This window comes from Debaryomyces fabryi (genome assembly GCF_001447935.2).
Source record: "Debaryomyces fabryi strain CBS 789 chromosome Unknown contig00202, whole genome shotgun sequence".
Lineage (NCBI taxonomy): Eukaryota > Fungi > Ascomycota > Pichiomycetes > Serinales > Debaryomycetaceae > Debaryomyces > Debaryomyces fabryi.
Genome location: NW_015385628.1, coordinates 1 through 15,070, shown reverse-complemented (window position 1 = coordinate 15,070; position 15,070 = coordinate 1). Strand labels below are relative to the sequence as shown.

At 35.4% G+C, this 15,070-nt stretch overlaps 10 protein-coding genes across 10 annotated transcripts; 3 read left to right on the top strand and 7 right to left on the bottom strand.

The window, feature by feature from the left end:
- Window positions 1–79: 79 nt before the first annotated feature.
- On the top strand, window positions 80–1,345 carry AC631_05399 (uncharacterized protein; the record flags this gene model as incomplete). Its single annotated transcript, XM_015614228.1, has 1 exon — window positions 80–1,345. One exon carries the CDS (start codon window positions 80–82, stop codon window positions 1,343–1,345), a length of 1,266 nt encoding a protein of 421 aa, XP_015464953.1.
- Window positions 1,346–1,415: 70 nt separating this feature from the next.
- AC631_05398 (uncharacterized protein) lies at window positions 1,416–2,693 on the bottom strand (the record flags this gene model as incomplete). Its single annotated transcript, XM_015614227.1, has 1 exon — window positions 1,416–2,693. One exon carries the CDS (start codon window positions 2,691–2,693, stop codon window positions 1,416–1,418), a length of 1,278 nt encoding a protein of 425 aa, XP_015464952.1.
- Window positions 2,694–2,843: 150 nt separating this feature from the next.
- Window positions 2,844–5,255, bottom strand: ZCF30 (Zcf30p; the record flags this gene model as incomplete). Its single annotated transcript, XM_015614226.1, has 1 exon — window positions 2,844–5,255. The coding sequence occupies one exon, from the start codon at window positions 5,253–5,255 to the stop codon at window positions 2,844–2,846; it is 2,412 nt and encodes an 803-aa protein (XP_015464951.1).
- A 221-nt stretch (window positions 5,256–5,476) lies between these two features.
- Window positions 5,477–5,965, top strand: AC631_05396 (uncharacterized protein; the record flags this gene model as incomplete). The annotated part of the gene is made up of 1 exon (XM_015614225.1): window positions 5,477–5,965. One exon carries the CDS (start codon window positions 5,477–5,479, stop codon window positions 5,963–5,965), a length of 489 nt encoding a protein of 162 aa, XP_015464950.1.
- A 65-nt stretch (window positions 5,966–6,030) lies between these two features.
- AC631_05395 (uncharacterized protein) lies at window positions 6,031–6,600 on the bottom strand (the record flags this gene model as incomplete). The annotated part of the gene is made up of 1 exon (XM_015614224.1): window positions 6,031–6,600. One exon carries the CDS (start codon window positions 6,598–6,600, stop codon window positions 6,031–6,033), a length of 570 nt encoding a protein of 189 aa, XP_015464949.1.
- Window positions 6,601–7,147: 547 nt separating this feature from the next.
- AC631_05394 (aminoacyl-tRNA hydrolase) lies at window positions 7,148–7,876 on the bottom strand (the record flags this gene model as incomplete). The annotated part of the gene is made up of 1 exon (XM_015614223.1): window positions 7,148–7,876. One exon carries the CDS (start codon window positions 7,874–7,876, stop codon window positions 7,148–7,150), a length of 729 nt encoding a protein of 242 aa, XP_015464948.1.
- Window positions 7,877–8,654: 778 nt separating this feature from the next.
- Window positions 8,655–9,233, bottom strand: AC631_05393 (uncharacterized protein; the record flags this gene model as incomplete). The annotated part of the gene is made up of 1 exon (XM_015614222.1): window positions 8,655–9,233. The coding sequence occupies one exon, from the start codon at window positions 9,231–9,233 to the stop codon at window positions 8,655–8,657; it is 579 nt and encodes a 192-aa protein (XP_015464947.1).
- Window positions 9,234–9,418: 185 nt separating this feature from the next.
- On the bottom strand, window positions 9,419–11,521 carry PXA2 (ATP-binding cassette long-chain fatty acid transporter; the record flags this gene model as incomplete). Its single annotated transcript, XM_015614221.1, has 1 exon — window positions 9,419–11,521. One exon carries the CDS (start codon window positions 11,519–11,521, stop codon window positions 9,419–9,421), a length of 2,103 nt encoding a protein of 700 aa, XP_015464946.1.
- A 262-nt stretch (window positions 11,522–11,783) lies between these two features.
- On the bottom strand, window positions 11,784–12,173 carry AC631_05391 (uncharacterized protein; the record flags this gene model as incomplete). Its single annotated transcript, XM_015614220.1, has 1 exon — window positions 11,784–12,173. The coding sequence occupies one exon, from the start codon at window positions 12,171–12,173 to the stop codon at window positions 11,784–11,786; it is 390 nt and encodes a 129-aa protein (XP_015464945.1).
- A 378-nt stretch (window positions 12,174–12,551) lies between these two features.
- On the top strand, window positions 12,552–14,990 carry AC631_05390 (uncharacterized protein; the record flags this gene model as incomplete). The annotated part of the gene is made up of 1 exon (XM_015614219.1): window positions 12,552–14,990. One exon carries the CDS (start codon window positions 12,552–12,554, stop codon window positions 14,988–14,990), a length of 2,439 nt encoding a protein of 812 aa, XP_015464944.1.
- Window positions 14,991–15,070: the final 80 nt, after the last annotated feature.

Genomic DNA, 15,070 nt, shown 5'->3' with positions numbered 1-15,070 from the left:
TAGCATGTACCACACAAGAACTGCTGATGTTAGAAGAAAGGGACCAATCTTAGCAGAAGCTCCAAGTTTGAAGCGTAAAATGGGGGCGAGTTTTAACGAAAAGGATGATGTTAAGAGACGAGATACAGAATATGAAGAATTTGAAAGCGAACCTACGTTTGTTGATGAAGAACCAGAAGAGGAAGCGGAATATCAAAATAAGTTTCGAAAGACCATACCGCCCAGTAGTCCACTCTTGGACCATAATATGGCTTCAGAATTTGATTTGTCCACGAATACCACTACAAATTATGAAGTGCCGGATTCACCAACACATATATTCCCTAGTGAAAATAACACCAGACACGATTATATAAATGAAATACCTGAGATAAAACGTACCATAATATCACGAAATCAACCATCTTTAAGCTCTGATGCAGATTTTGGTATAGACAGATTTAATAGGTTTATAAATACTTCTAACCAATGTCCGTCAACCGATAGAGATTTTTTACAAGATTCTGAAGAGTATTTGCAAATGCAAAAAAAGATTCAGAATAGGGCTAGAGATATAGTTATAGATGCATTTGAAAACATTGAAACCACAATAAACTTAGAGGGCATGGGCTTACAAGATATCCCTGACGAAATTAAGGATTTTGACAATTTGGTGATATTTAATCCTGAGCCAACAACGCAAATCTCATACCAGTTATACCTAACTAACAACAGCATAAGATACTTAACTCCTTCGTTATTCAAATTTACTAAATTGAATGTCTTGGGATTACGTCGAAATAAATTGAAGACAATTCCCCCTCTTATTGGCAACTTACAACATCTAACAGATTTGTCATTAGGCACAAATAGACTAGAATATTTACCTCCACAAATATTGGACTTATATAACTTGCAAACTTTTAGAGCAGGTCCTAATCCATTTATCCAAATTCCAGAAGATTCTATTCCAATAACTACTTCTACTCTCAACCCAGTTAAATTGCTCAAGTATGTTTCTCGTGTTCGATATTTTGGCAATCTGAAAAAGTTCATACCTTCGTTGAAAACGCACTGCTTAAACACTATTGCTAAGTATGACGTTTCCTACCAAGAGACCAAGAGTTGGAAAAGGTCCACTCCTAAAATTCATCATAGCTTGATTGCAAAGGCTATATCGAAAGGAAAGTACGAAGAACGGTGCAGTGAATGTGACTTTATAATAGTAGAACCGTTTGCAGAAGCCTTTGAATGGTGGGACATCCTTCAAAATAAGGATGTTCCAATAAAGAGAGAATTTTGCAGTGGGAAATGTGTGAAGCAATGGGAGTTAAAGGTCCTCATTAGTACAAATAAGGATGATTGATAAATCATATAATTCATTATATTTATAAATTTTTATAGAAGTTTTTAGATGCAGAGGTGATTTGAATATATTATAGCATTTTAACATAATTTCCTGGAAACAAACCAACTTCATCTTCAATACTACCTTTCCACCATCCGCCAGAACTGTCAAATATTTTAATAATTTCACCCGCTTTAAACGAGAGGTCACCTTCTTGTTGTCCTCTGAACGAAAATATTGCTTGACAGTATTTATATTCCGGGTCATAATTCTTGATTATTCTCTCTTGTTTAAAGATAGGCAGTGAATCTTCACTCATAGTAAGCTTATTAAAGAAGTTTTCACGGAAATTAATAATAGATAACAGATCTAATAAGTCGCTTGCAACTTTATTTTTTGAATTAAATTGTTCGATAATTCTACTACTATCCGTATCTTTTTTCAATTCTTCCAAATCAATATGAAATATATCTTGAATTGATAGAAGATTAATATTTATTTGGTATGATACTAATAGTTGAACATAATAAGTCCGAAGTTGAATTGGCTGCAAAATTGAATCCACCAATTTGAAAAAAAAAGGCAATTCTTTTTTTAATAAATCATTTAGGTAGGTATAAGCCACCTTATTTTCTTCTAGTTTTCTTTCTAAGTTGTACATTTGCAGAGACTGCTTAGTCGATAATTCGTCTGTCTTGTGCTTCAATAACAAATTTTCGTGAGTGTTGTATGTTTTATCATAATCCATTAACGCATAATTACGATTCCTAATATGTTTTTTTATAAAGTTCACTAATTTGAGAACTTCTGAAACCTTCTCTTCTACCATACTTCCAAGAATTTCAATTTCATTCTTAATGGATGGTTCTATGGTTCTCGTGCATTCTACATAAGACGTGCAATTTGACCATATTTCATATTCTTCTTGAAATATAGCTTGTCTTGATGCAGACAGGAATATGCTTTCGTTTTGGGAATCAAAATTTCCAATTTCTTCTAGCTTTGTCTTTATAGAATTTGGCAAAGTATTATACGGGTCGAATAGCTGCTGGAAAAAGAGCCCTGCGTTCTTTGAATGTGTTAAAACCTTAAGAATTCCAGAACAATATCCCAAAGTGTATTTAGTTAAGCTATTTATCTTCTTTTCGGTATACAATAGGTTATTTTCTAACTCTATGAAATCTTCGTCAATGGTATATGATTCTAAATTAGCTTTTCGCCTCAATAGTTGAGGTGTTCTTTTAATATTATTCCAATCAAAATGATCTTTGGTAGAGGTTTTGAATTTTTTATCAGCTACTTTCAATTGTTTGGATACAAGTGAAGATATTTGGTTCATATTAAGTACCGGGTTATTGATATTCATATTTTTATGTTCCATTTTAACATAATTTGGGTATTACCAGTGATTTATTCAGAATTTAATTGTAAAAAAATGGATTTGTGAATTTCGCAACCAAAAAAAAACAAAAATCTATTATTTCTATAAAATGTACACAGAGTATATTTAAGTTCCTTAAGGATGACCATGATTTGAACCAGGCCACGCAAAGATCCTTTCAGGACCTGGTGTTGCACTTCCACTACTATTTGAACCATATTCACTCTCTATTAATTCAACAATGCTACTGGAAATTTCCAGATCTTCAATAGCTCTCAATTTTTTTCTGAATACATCCTTAATATTTTCACTAATATCATTAGTAGTATTAAGCTCATTTCTAATTTTGGAGGCATTTTCTTCAACAATCTCACTTAAACTTCTCATCAACCTATTTCCAAATATTTTGTCTGTAGGCAAGTTGGTGTAGATCTTTTTATGTAAATTTTTAACGACACCCAAGTTGGATATTACTTTATTAAAATAATCTTCCAGTTTAGAATCGACGGTATCACGGTCAGCTTCTAGTGGAGGATTAACTAATAACAATGCGGCGTAGTACAACATAATGTGAATATGGACAGGAACATACTTCAAGTTATTTAGAATATCATTGTCGTTGAGAACTAAATTCAAGACTGTTTGGGCAGCATTGATGGCAATGCTAGCACTCACGATTGTCTCATCATCAGATATGTGATCTCTGTTTGAGATAAACTCCTCATCATCGGAATCATCTTCTGAATCTACATCATTACTAACGATCCTTTTTTGTTTTGGAGCTTGGGGTTTTATTGACAGGTTCCATTTAGGGAACATGCTTCTTTCATCTGCTGTATCCACTTGAAGTTGCCTAACTGCGGAAGAATTTATGTACATCTTTGCAAAGTTATAGTAAATCAAAGTTGATTTAGATGACCAAACAGAACCATTACTAACAGGTGATAGCAAAACCGTCCAAGAAACCATCCATTTGTCTAACTCTAAATTTGATTTAGAGGGAATACCTAAGGCCGAAGGTGCCAATAATTCCCATGCATTACCTTGAAAAGCTTCGTTTAAAGCTTGGTTATATTCGACTTGAGAGACTAAACGCATATCAGTAAATCTTTGCCTATGCGCTGCTTCTTGAATATAGGCATCATCTGGGATCATCTTTGTTTCTTTTTGCTTTTGAACTACCGAGCTCTCATTTTTATCTTCAATTTGAGATACTGATGACAGTAAGGCTAAGTTTCTCTCTTGTAATAATATAGATCTACTATGTTTGAGTGAATACTCTTGAGAATTAACTAATGGCTGTCTATTAAATGTCAAGCTTTGTTGTCCATCCAAGACATATAACAAATACCATAATTTAATTCTATCTTTTTCATTGAGTGAACCTTTCAATTCATGGTTGGGTACAGGGGAATCTAACCCAATTTCTTTAGCTAATTGTAATGCCAATCCTGTAAACATTTGAGAATCAGAGAGCCAGAAGCTGCAGAGTATTAATGCTACTATAGTGTTAAAGCCATCAACTTCATTCTTGGGTTTTCCTTGGTATAATAATTTCCCACACAATACGTGCAAGTACCCATGTAATTCTTTCAGCTTACCAGATAATTCCTCGTTTGGATGATGCATAGAGGCGATCGTACAAATCGCACATATCAATATAGGCGATGATTCCCAAATAGCATCAACTGCAAACTTAGAAATTTCAAACCCAAACAACTGAGGCGATATATGGGTATCAAAAAAGCTGAAAAGTTCTCTTGCTTGGTGAATATTCAAGAATCCGTCCCGGAAATCTTCTGGTCTACTTTGATTTTCTTTACCAATCCTTTCATTCCCCTTATGCCTTTTACGAGAGTCAAGCTTACTAGGTTCATCACCAATATATCGCCTTCTCCTATCATGCTCATCGTCTCCTCGATAATCTCGATAGTTATTGTAATGCAAAGGTTCGTCTATTGTTTTATGGGAATTCCTAGGAGAATTAGACATAGATGCAGGTAATGAATTATAGTTGTACTCACCATTCTGTAAAGCACTCTGTTGGGGTGGGGTTTGCTGGTGAGGTATTTGTTTCTGATATGCCATCTGTTGTTCGAGAAGAACTTTCTGGTTTGTCTTCAAAATATCCACTAGATCATTCAACTTATTATCAAAAACACTAATTCTATTTTCTATCAGTTGTTTCCATTGTGATTCGTTATCTAGTGGCGCCACACCGCCTGTAGGACCCGGTACTACTGGCACACCTTGTTGCGGTACTGAATGAACCATATACGTTTGCATTCTATTGACTTGATTCGTTTGTACATTCGCTATCGGATTCAAGGGTGGTAACGTTATTTCACTGTCATTCTTTCCACGGACAGTATTGTTCAGCGGAGTAATTTGTGGTAGTTTTAATGATGGAAGCTTGGGAACAAATTGACAATTAGCGGCTTGCCCACTTTTTACACATCGTTCACAAGGTAATGTTTTGGAATATATACATTTCACTTTAGATTTCTTACAGTTTGAACATGGCTTTGTTCTTTTCTCCTTAGCCATAATACCTTTGCAATGATCTATGTATTTATCAATAGTATAGAGAAAAGAATAATAGTCAAATGATGCCAAAACTGTAAAATTTCATTTTGCGCTTTTCGTACACAACTTCCCCGGATAATATAATTAATAATATTAATATTATCATTCTACTACGTCCTTTAAGGGGTATTAATTACTAAATATTAAAAGAAAAAGTTATAGCTTGAATAGAATACTTAAAAATGTCCATGAAAATTAAGATTAGATCGTTCTTTGGGTCATCGAGACAATATGTTGTCACTGGAGCATCTAGCAATCCCTCCAAGTTTGGCTTTAAGATATTACTGTGGTACATAAGTCACGAATTGCCGGTTGTGCCAATTAATCCTAAATCTAAAGAGATTTTAGGTCAGGAAGTGGCTCCTTCGATTATTCCAGTTATGGAAGCTATAAAGAACAAGAAGGATTTGGGATCCCACAAGCTTGCCAATAAAGATGGATTGAGTATTTCATTTTTGACTCCGCCAAATATTACGGTTGCAACATTGCAGGAGATTGCAAGTATTGAAGGGTATGAAAAAGTCATCAAGGGCTTATGGTTTCAGCCCGGTAGTTACGATGGATCAGTGATTGAAGAGGCCAAAAAAATTGGTTTATTTGACCTTGTAGTATTTGAGGATGAATGCATATTAGTTAGAGGTGAAGAAGGGTTATATAGCGCTAATTTATAGGTAGACCATCTCCTATATCTTTGAGTAGTAGTTAGCTCAGATATATGATATATTATGTTACACGATTAATCTAGCATCTTTTTGATGTAATTGCCCCATCCTTCGTCATCGCCAGCGGTATAGTTCATATTTTCAGGAGCCTTTCGTTCCACATCAATAGAATACGGAAATGGAGAACTGTCCAACGAAGTTATGGGTGGAATGTAGTCTTTCTGACTGTCTGCGATGTCTATAATTTTCCTCATATTGTTTTCAAAACTATTTATCGATATAGCAACGTTTTGCTCGTATATTCTCTTATGAGTGTCTTTTGTTGATCCAGATGACTTTTCTAAACCACGATTTTCGCCTCCACTTTCTTTGATTATTGGCAAACATTTTACGTTTATTATCCACGATTCCCACGGTTTGAGGTCCTCAGAATCGCTGCTTTTACCTTGCCCAAACCATCCAGTCTTCTTTTTGGACTTAGTAACTTGTTTATCGAGAAATTGTATCACAACTTGGCCCATTTTTGCTTTTTGCTCTTGATTATCTTCTGATTTCTGTACGATAGCATCATCAAACTTCTTTTTAATCAATTGATTAATCCTTTCGTCTATTAAAGAATCCAAATCCGGTAAATCAGAAGTCATTGGGTATGTTATACTAAGAAACTCATTGGTTGTTGGTGTTATAGGTCCAAATAGTCTATGAAAGAATATCGTCCATATTATACCTGGGAATTGTTAGTAAATATGATCAGTAAAGGTTTGGAAGTGATTGAGATACGTACCTTTCAACGATTCTCTTACAACAGATCTTTCAGCTGTCAAATTTAGTATATACTCCATACTTCTATACTATTCACAAGTTTATGTTTTATATGGATTATATATTAAGAAAAGGTGTATATTTATTGACAGAAGCTCAGTGCAAAACAAAAAATCCTTATCTCACAGTTTTATTAAATGCTTTGTATGACATCAGCAATTATTTTTTTTAGTATCCATCATTTACAACAGGTTGTAAAATCATGTATTACAATAGCCATGGGTGCTTATAATCTAGTTAGTTAATATTTTCAATAAGACAGAAAAATGAAAATAATATCAATTCTATACTATTTCTATTTACATTGATTGTAATACAGACTATATACGTTTAAATGATTAATTGGAGTTCGATGCCTGGTAATTTCTCTTATTTTTGCTTCCTCTTCTTCGGCTGATTTGGATCTGGTTCTTGCTTGTCATAAATATACTTTCCATTCTTCATTTCCTCCAATATATCGACAATTTGAGGCATCACATCGTAGGTCAATACCTCTTGTTCCAATGGAGTGAAAGGAGATAAAACATAGTTTGATACATCCTTCGCTGAAGGCTTACCGATTCCGATAGATATCTTTGTGTATCCACCTCCCATTAAGGAGTCAATAGATCTCAAACCATTGTGACCTCTAGCACTGCTAAGCTGTTTTCTTATTTGAAACTTACCAAACGGTACCTGTAACTCATCATGAAGTACCACCAATGCTGGCGAACGTGTTGCCTTTTGATAGTTACTAATTTTCTGCCAGGTTTTACTAACCGGTGCTCCTTGCAAGTTCATAAACGAATGTATTGATTTGAAAAGAAACACATCTGAAAGCTCTTTCGCACTTGATGTGCTATATACCCCATCAGGAATATTCTTATGAGATTGAAATGCATTGAAGGATGTCCAATGGTTCTTAATTAACTCCTCGAGAGCCCAATGGCCCACGTTATGTCTGGTTCCTTCGTATTGGGGCTCTGGATTACCGATTGATGCAATCATCAAAAATGGCGGTTTTTCATGTTCTAAAGTGCTAATAGATCTTCTAAATTCTGTGAAGACATAACGATTAAGTAGTTCCCTAGCCTTATACCTTATTATTTGTATTGGCATCATTATTATCAATAGAAAGAATTGAAGCATATTGCTCTTCTAGCGGAAAATTTAATTTCCATATTCGCATATATTCTTATCGAAAAATTTCGATAGTACTTTCAATTTTAAGAATCATTCTATTGTAAACTACTCTAACCTTATATATATACATATATCTCATTTTCTTGAAAGAAAATTTAAGAGAGATATCTTTGATTTTGTAAACGTAAATGATAAGCCAATAATGACCTTAGAATACATGAGAGAGCATTTGGAAGACATAATTGGTTTAAGAAAAGATTTTTTATTCATATTTGATCATATATTCCTAGAATTATCAATAAAAGGATATAACATGTATATTACTAATACTATTAGTACAAAAATGCAACCAGATTGTGATTGTAAGTGTATAGCAAATTTGGTCAAGCAAATGGTCTCGGCTGCAAAATATGCGCAGACTCTAGAGCATATCAAATGGCAATTAGTTATTGACATCAAAGGGAGAATGTATCTTTCTCTTTCTGGGTGTTTCGAATTTCAGAAATTCCTTTTGGATAAGTTGGACCGAATTTGCTAAATCATGTTTAACATCGTTGAAATTCATCTCTTTTGCAGTTATCCATCTCTCCGACTTATTTATTCTATAAAGTTAGTATGTGCCTGCCAAGGAAGACGTTAATTTGCTAGTTGATTCAAACATACCTTTCGGCACTTCTTTCTCTATCAAGAGTAAATATTATTTCTTGCCATGCTCGTCTCTCCTGTGGTCGGTTAGTATGATTTGCAAAGAATATTAATTTAAAAAATCGATAGTTACCTTCATGGATTGATCAAGGTCTCTGATAGTAATCTCCATCTGATTAATGTAGTCATTAAAGATAAAAGCATAGGCTTCTTCAATTTTGGACCAATCAAAATTATCAATTTGCTGAAACGTATTAAGACTCTTTAATTTGTCAATTTGAGCTTGTGCAGATATTTTTACGTCCTCAAGCTCTTGATATCCTTTTATGGATTCTTCTTCTATGAAAATATTCCTACGTTTGAGATATTTACTTATTCCTGAAAGTGTTTCCATTTCATCAGTTTCGTTCTGTTCTATTGAATTTGCCGCCGGACTTTCTTCATGGGTATTTTCACAGCTCCTTTTCTTTATTCTTTTCAGTGGAGTTTCATCTATAATTTTGGACAAACTATTCCTTAGAGAGGAAGAGGAGGAGCAACTATGTTCTTGTTCTAAGCTCGTCGGCGTTACTACCTGATCCGATCTTCCAATATCAGAAGTCGGAAAAATAGTAGCGTTAACGTCGCAAGAAGGCATTTCATTCCGTTTAGCGTTTGAAAGAGAAGACATAGGTAGACTACCACTCATATTTGCAGTATAAAATCACTATTATACGTTTTATGCTTGCAAGAATTTTGCAGTTTTCAAAAATTATAATAATACTCATGTCGCGTAAATCGTTGATTCATACTAGATAAATAATAATAAATAAATAAATACGTAATAGTATATCATAAAATCCAACTTCAAAGTTTTCCACTTAGAAACTTGTCTCATAATGCAGTCAAATTTTTGTGGGAAGTGTTGTATCTTAAATGTTGAGCATTAGAAACCTTCTTCAATTCTTGTAACCTTTCTCTCAAAAAAGGAACATCTCTCAAGTTCTTCTCTAATATCAATCTTTCTTCTTCAAACTTCAATCTTTTAGTTGCGTCCAATTCACCGAAGAAATAACCACCCTTTCCATCAAACTTAAGCAAATAATTGTGGAAGTGCCATAACGCAGGTCTGTGTGCAACCGATAACAACGAAATGCCTAATTCTTGTGCATGTTTATACATAAATTGTTCCATGGCTGGAGAGACGGCCGAAGTACATTCATCCAAAACAGCAAATTTAGGTCTATGGTAATATAACCTAGCCATAGCCAATCTTTGCTGAGCTCCGACTGATAATTCTTCAGCCCAGTTTCTCGTCATATTCCAAGGGTCCTCTCCAACCAACAAGTCATCTAATTGCAAGATTTTCATAATTCCATTCAAATGTTCATCTGTTTTGGAATCTTTATTTTTTTCAAAGTCTTCAAGAGATTGTGGGTAAATGATTTGTTCCCTTAAATTACCACGGCATAAATAAGCTCTCTGAGGTAAATAAAACATATTCTTAGAGGTTGGGATAGTGATATTACCCTTATTACATGGCCATAAGCCACCCAACATTCTGAACAATGAAGATTTCCCAGAACCATTTGGCCCAGCGATCAATAAGTGTTGACCATGCTTGACACTAAAATTCAAACTTTCAATCAATGTGACATCAGCAGGGGTGATCAATCTTACATCCCTAAAAGTAATTTCATTTCCATAGTTCACATTAGTGGTGGCAGCTTCACCACCAGTAGGAAGTGGCTTATTCAATTTTCTGTCTTGAATTTTAACCAATGCATCTTGGAAATCTGCGACTCTTGTAGCATGACCAAGAACTTGCAAGAGGTATCTCCTTGAATATATTAATCTATCTAACGAGTCAGATGCACTCAAAAGCAATCTTCTATTCGTAATAAAGTCAGCAGAAGCTGATGGATTTGGATCGTTACCCAAATATCTGTTGATAAAGACCGGAGCCGAACATAAAACCAAACCAGCGGCACCCCAAAAGTACTTAACAATAAAAGTTTGCGCAATTTCATGAATGGCCTTTTTCCAATATTCCATCTTCAAAAACCTTTCTAATTGGTAGTAACAAAAATCAATATAATCCAATTCACGGTTGTAACCTCTTAAGAAGGCGATTTCTTCGTTATTGGTGACAATTTTTGAGTGCGCTGATCTTAATTGACCCTCTAAGTTTGCTCTTTCCGAAGCAAGCTTCGCAAATGGTGGAGAAAAGAAACGCAAAATAATAGTCGAAAAATGGGCTATAATCCCCAATGCAAGACTACCTTCACCACTCCCAACACCACTCTTTGACAATTCTCTTGCACACAACAACATATCCAACGTAGGCTTTAATAATTGGCCTGGTAAGCTTGACAATGCTTGCGCTAATCTCGCCACATCCGTGGAAATTCTTTGATCTGGGTCGTTAACCTTGTTGTCAGACAACTGGATCAATGAATAGTAGTTAGGATCAAGATTGTCAGGCAAATAGTCCTCCATAATACTATCATTCATGTTTCTTCTCAAAGACCTCCGCAACATGTTTCTGGTCCACGTCAACAATGAATTAACCACGGACGCTGGAAACCCAATCAACATCCATATTGCCAACAATCTCCCAAACATCTTGAGCCTTTTACTGACCAATGCCCCTACCAATTTACCATCCAAACTAGCAACTTTGATCGTCAAATACGCTCTCACCACCAATAATACCAAATGTGCCCCCAAATACATCACCGCCAGATCCGTCCAACTTGGTATGGCTGCTCGGAAGAGCCTAAGTCCCGCTTCCTTGCTGACTTTGGTCTTCTTTTTTTCCACATCCTTTGAAACATCCTCTCGTTTGCTCCGCTTCGAACTAGTGTTAGTTGCACCTGAGAACGCCGCTGTAATCAAAAGAATATACGACGAATTCAAAAAGAGCGACCTATTATTCTTGTATACATTGAATGCCGCCAATGCAAATGTGTTGTTTTTGGCCTTATTAAATGACATATCTAACCAGCTAAAAAATTCTCGACACTCTTTTCGGATTTATTTCTTCAATACTACTTATATCTTGATTTATATCGTTAATAGTCTTGTTCTTTTCCTTACTTAATGTATGAAAGAGTCCAATTTCACTGAATTTTATGTGTGGGGGGAATTAGGGATCGCTTACATAATTCACATGCTTGTGCTGATGAAACCTATCTATTCACTATATAAGTAACGGCCTTTCAGAGTAGAATCATAGCTATCGTTTCTCCTTCACGACTTATTGTGCTTGTAGTATATCAGATACCTTCTTTTTTCCTGCTTCAATTTTAGATTGTAATTCGTCCATGCGGTTATAGTAGAAATAATTGGCTAAATCGGTAGTATTCTTGCAATCTGGGGTTTGATCGAGAAGCTTTTCGTACAATTGACAGATATCATCCACAGAAGGGGCGTCATCAAGCTTGAGCAGGCCTTGTTGTATAGACAATTGAGTGCTAGCATGATCGAACCACTCGCGAGACACGGATTCTAGTTTCTGCTCGCTTGGTGACACCGAAGATGGGTCGATGAGACCGTTCATGTGGAGGAGTTGTGTTAACAACAATAAATCGCGTTTGGAATATGTGTTTGGGTCAGTAGGGTCTGTGGACATCCTTGTTGAACTCATGATTGTAATATATCGCTGGCAGGCGATTGTGAGTTGTAGAAGACTCGATTTGGCGGTGCAACATTTTGGTCTGATTCTGTTGTATGTGCAGAAGAGAAGGGCCACAAATATAAGCGTGTCCACACCAATTTGTCAACATGGACTTTAGAAATCAAACACTAGTAGAGGCAGTATCGGTAAGCAAGTATTCATTTGGTACGAGAAAAGTTCAGGATAGAGGTATATTGAACATATGAGGATATAGAGATGACGACACAGAAGCTATCACCGGATTTTGAAGAGCGGTTTTCCCGGATAAGCATCGATTTAGCGAGTCGTCGAGCGAGAGAGGATCAAGCGAAGTTAGATCCTCTCATAACCAATAATGAGACTGTAAAGATGTCTGGAGGCCCAAGATCGGGCAAGAAGAAGACTTATCCGTCACATCTATTTCCAAATGGAAATTCTAATGCTAATTATACTACACCATGCAAGCAGCCGGTTTTGTCTACGGCCAAGAGGGCTAAATCGAGGAACCTCTCGAACCAACTAAAAAATGCATCCAACTCTACGGCAGATGAACATTTAGTAGTAACTCCATCTAGAATAGGATCTCAGAACATTCATAAACACGGAAATAGGTCATTGTCTACTGTGAAGCAGCCATCAAAGAGAATATTGAGTTGCCCGATGTCTGAAAGACCCCATCGAGCAAAAGACCACCAGTTTTCTTTCATGAAAGAGACGTCTTCATCGATGAACAAGCATGTGAGCATTTTTAACAATGAAGTTGGGACCTCGCCGACCCCAAATAAAGTATCGCAAGAACCACAGCTACTTACAAAGAGAGTCAGCTCATCTAACTCGACAAAGAGGAGACATCAGCTAGAAAATCGCTCTCGAAATGTAAGTGGAGGAAGTTACAATCATGGGTTAAGAGATAGAAGAATCATGTCGACGCATGCACCTGCTACCAGACCGACTGATATCACTAATATAAGCTATAGTGTGCCCACGCTGAAGTTCCATGAAATTAAGTCGAAAGATGAGCATTTAAAGATTCCTCACTATAATGGGTTTACTTACAACACCCAATATGATACAATGAATTCACCATCGAAACTTAGAAATGTTTCGCAACCATTTACTCAAAAATCAAAACAAGATGTATACGATAGATTGTATAATAATTCACACAGTAATAGGGCAAAGACAGGAATAGCTTCACCAAACAGCCTGAGCTCAAGAAGAGATCGTCTTGAGAATAGGAAGCAAAATACTGAGACTGATTTGAATAATACGGAGATCCCAAAAGTTCAGAGCATACATGAACTTTACCTGATAATTTACCGTGAAGACCAAAATTTATTCTTATTTGGGGACACAAGTGATAAAAGTTTTACCACAAATCAGTATATGGATACTCAGAAGTTGGCTTCAGGAACAAGTGGGTCCTCTGGACCATTAAGCATATACGAAAGAGGAGAAATATTAAGAAAGAAGGATTTATACTTCATGCCCAGTGAAAATGGAAATACGTTGGAAGAAGATCCCAGATCTATCAATGTAAGAAACTACAGCCAGAATTTTGGATTTGATGATAGTACTGGCAATTATATAATTGTCCCTCATGATCACATTAACTACCGTTACGAGATTGAAACAATTCTAGGAAATGGTTCATTCGGCAACGTTGTCAGATGCAAAGATCATAAATATTCTGATGCAGACAATAATAGTAAAACAGTTGCTATAAAGATAATCAAAAACGACATAAATTGGTCGTTACAAGCCGTATACGAAACAAAAATGTTGAGGCATTTAAACGAAAAAATGAAATCCACCGGACAACTATTATTTGAAAAAGATTTCCCTATATTAACATATATTGATCATTTCCATTTTAGAGGTCATATGTGTATTATCTCTGAAATGCTATCATTAAATTTGTATTCTTTGTTAGAAATTATCAAATTTCGTGGCTTATCGCTTAAGATATTAAAGCTGTTTTCCAGAAGAATTTTAACAGGGTTAGACTTCATCCATAAGCAAAATATTATTCATTGTGATATAAAGCCAGAGAACATCATGATTAAATTGCCTCCAAACTTTGATCCAAAAGATGGTAATATAAATGAGAATGATGTCATCGTGAAAATCATTGATTTCGGTTCGTCTTGTTTTGATAAGGAAATTTCCTACTCATACATCCAATCGAGATTTTACAGAGCCCCGGAAGTTGTACTAGGTGCCAGTTATAACAACATGATTGATATCTGGTCATTTGGTTGCGTAATAGCAGAATTATTTTCAGGAGCACCATTACTTCCAGGTAAAAATGAATTAGAACAAATTGGCTTGATATTAGAGCTATTCGGTGCTCCCAATAGCAGCATTATACTAGATCAAAGAAGCAAACTAATGAAATCAGCAAAGAGACAAAAAGCGGCTACAGATATAAATAATATCGTCTCAGATACAGGTATGAATCAGTCAATCATAAATAAACTTCCTGTGGATGAAAAGACAATCCGAAAGACTCTCCTCTTCAGTCTTTTTGATATCCAAGGGAAAATAAACTTACAATTTCTTAACATGAGGAACCAGGCAGTCACTAATGCGGCAGGATCAACACTACCAGGCGCTTCCGCTGTAAAGAAAAAATTCAAACCAAATTCTAAAAGTTTGGAAATATTGTTACGTTTAAGTACATCCAGAGAGACTAAAAAAGACATTCACCTATTCTCTAAATTTTTGCATTCAATTTTTAAATGGAACTCTACGGAAAGGCCATCTGCATCAAAATTATTAGATGATTTATTTTTGAAGGAATTATAATATAAATAAGCATATATTTAAAACACAAATATTTCGTTCTAATCCCAACTGTAGTGTAGTTTAAGAATATGAATGTGGGC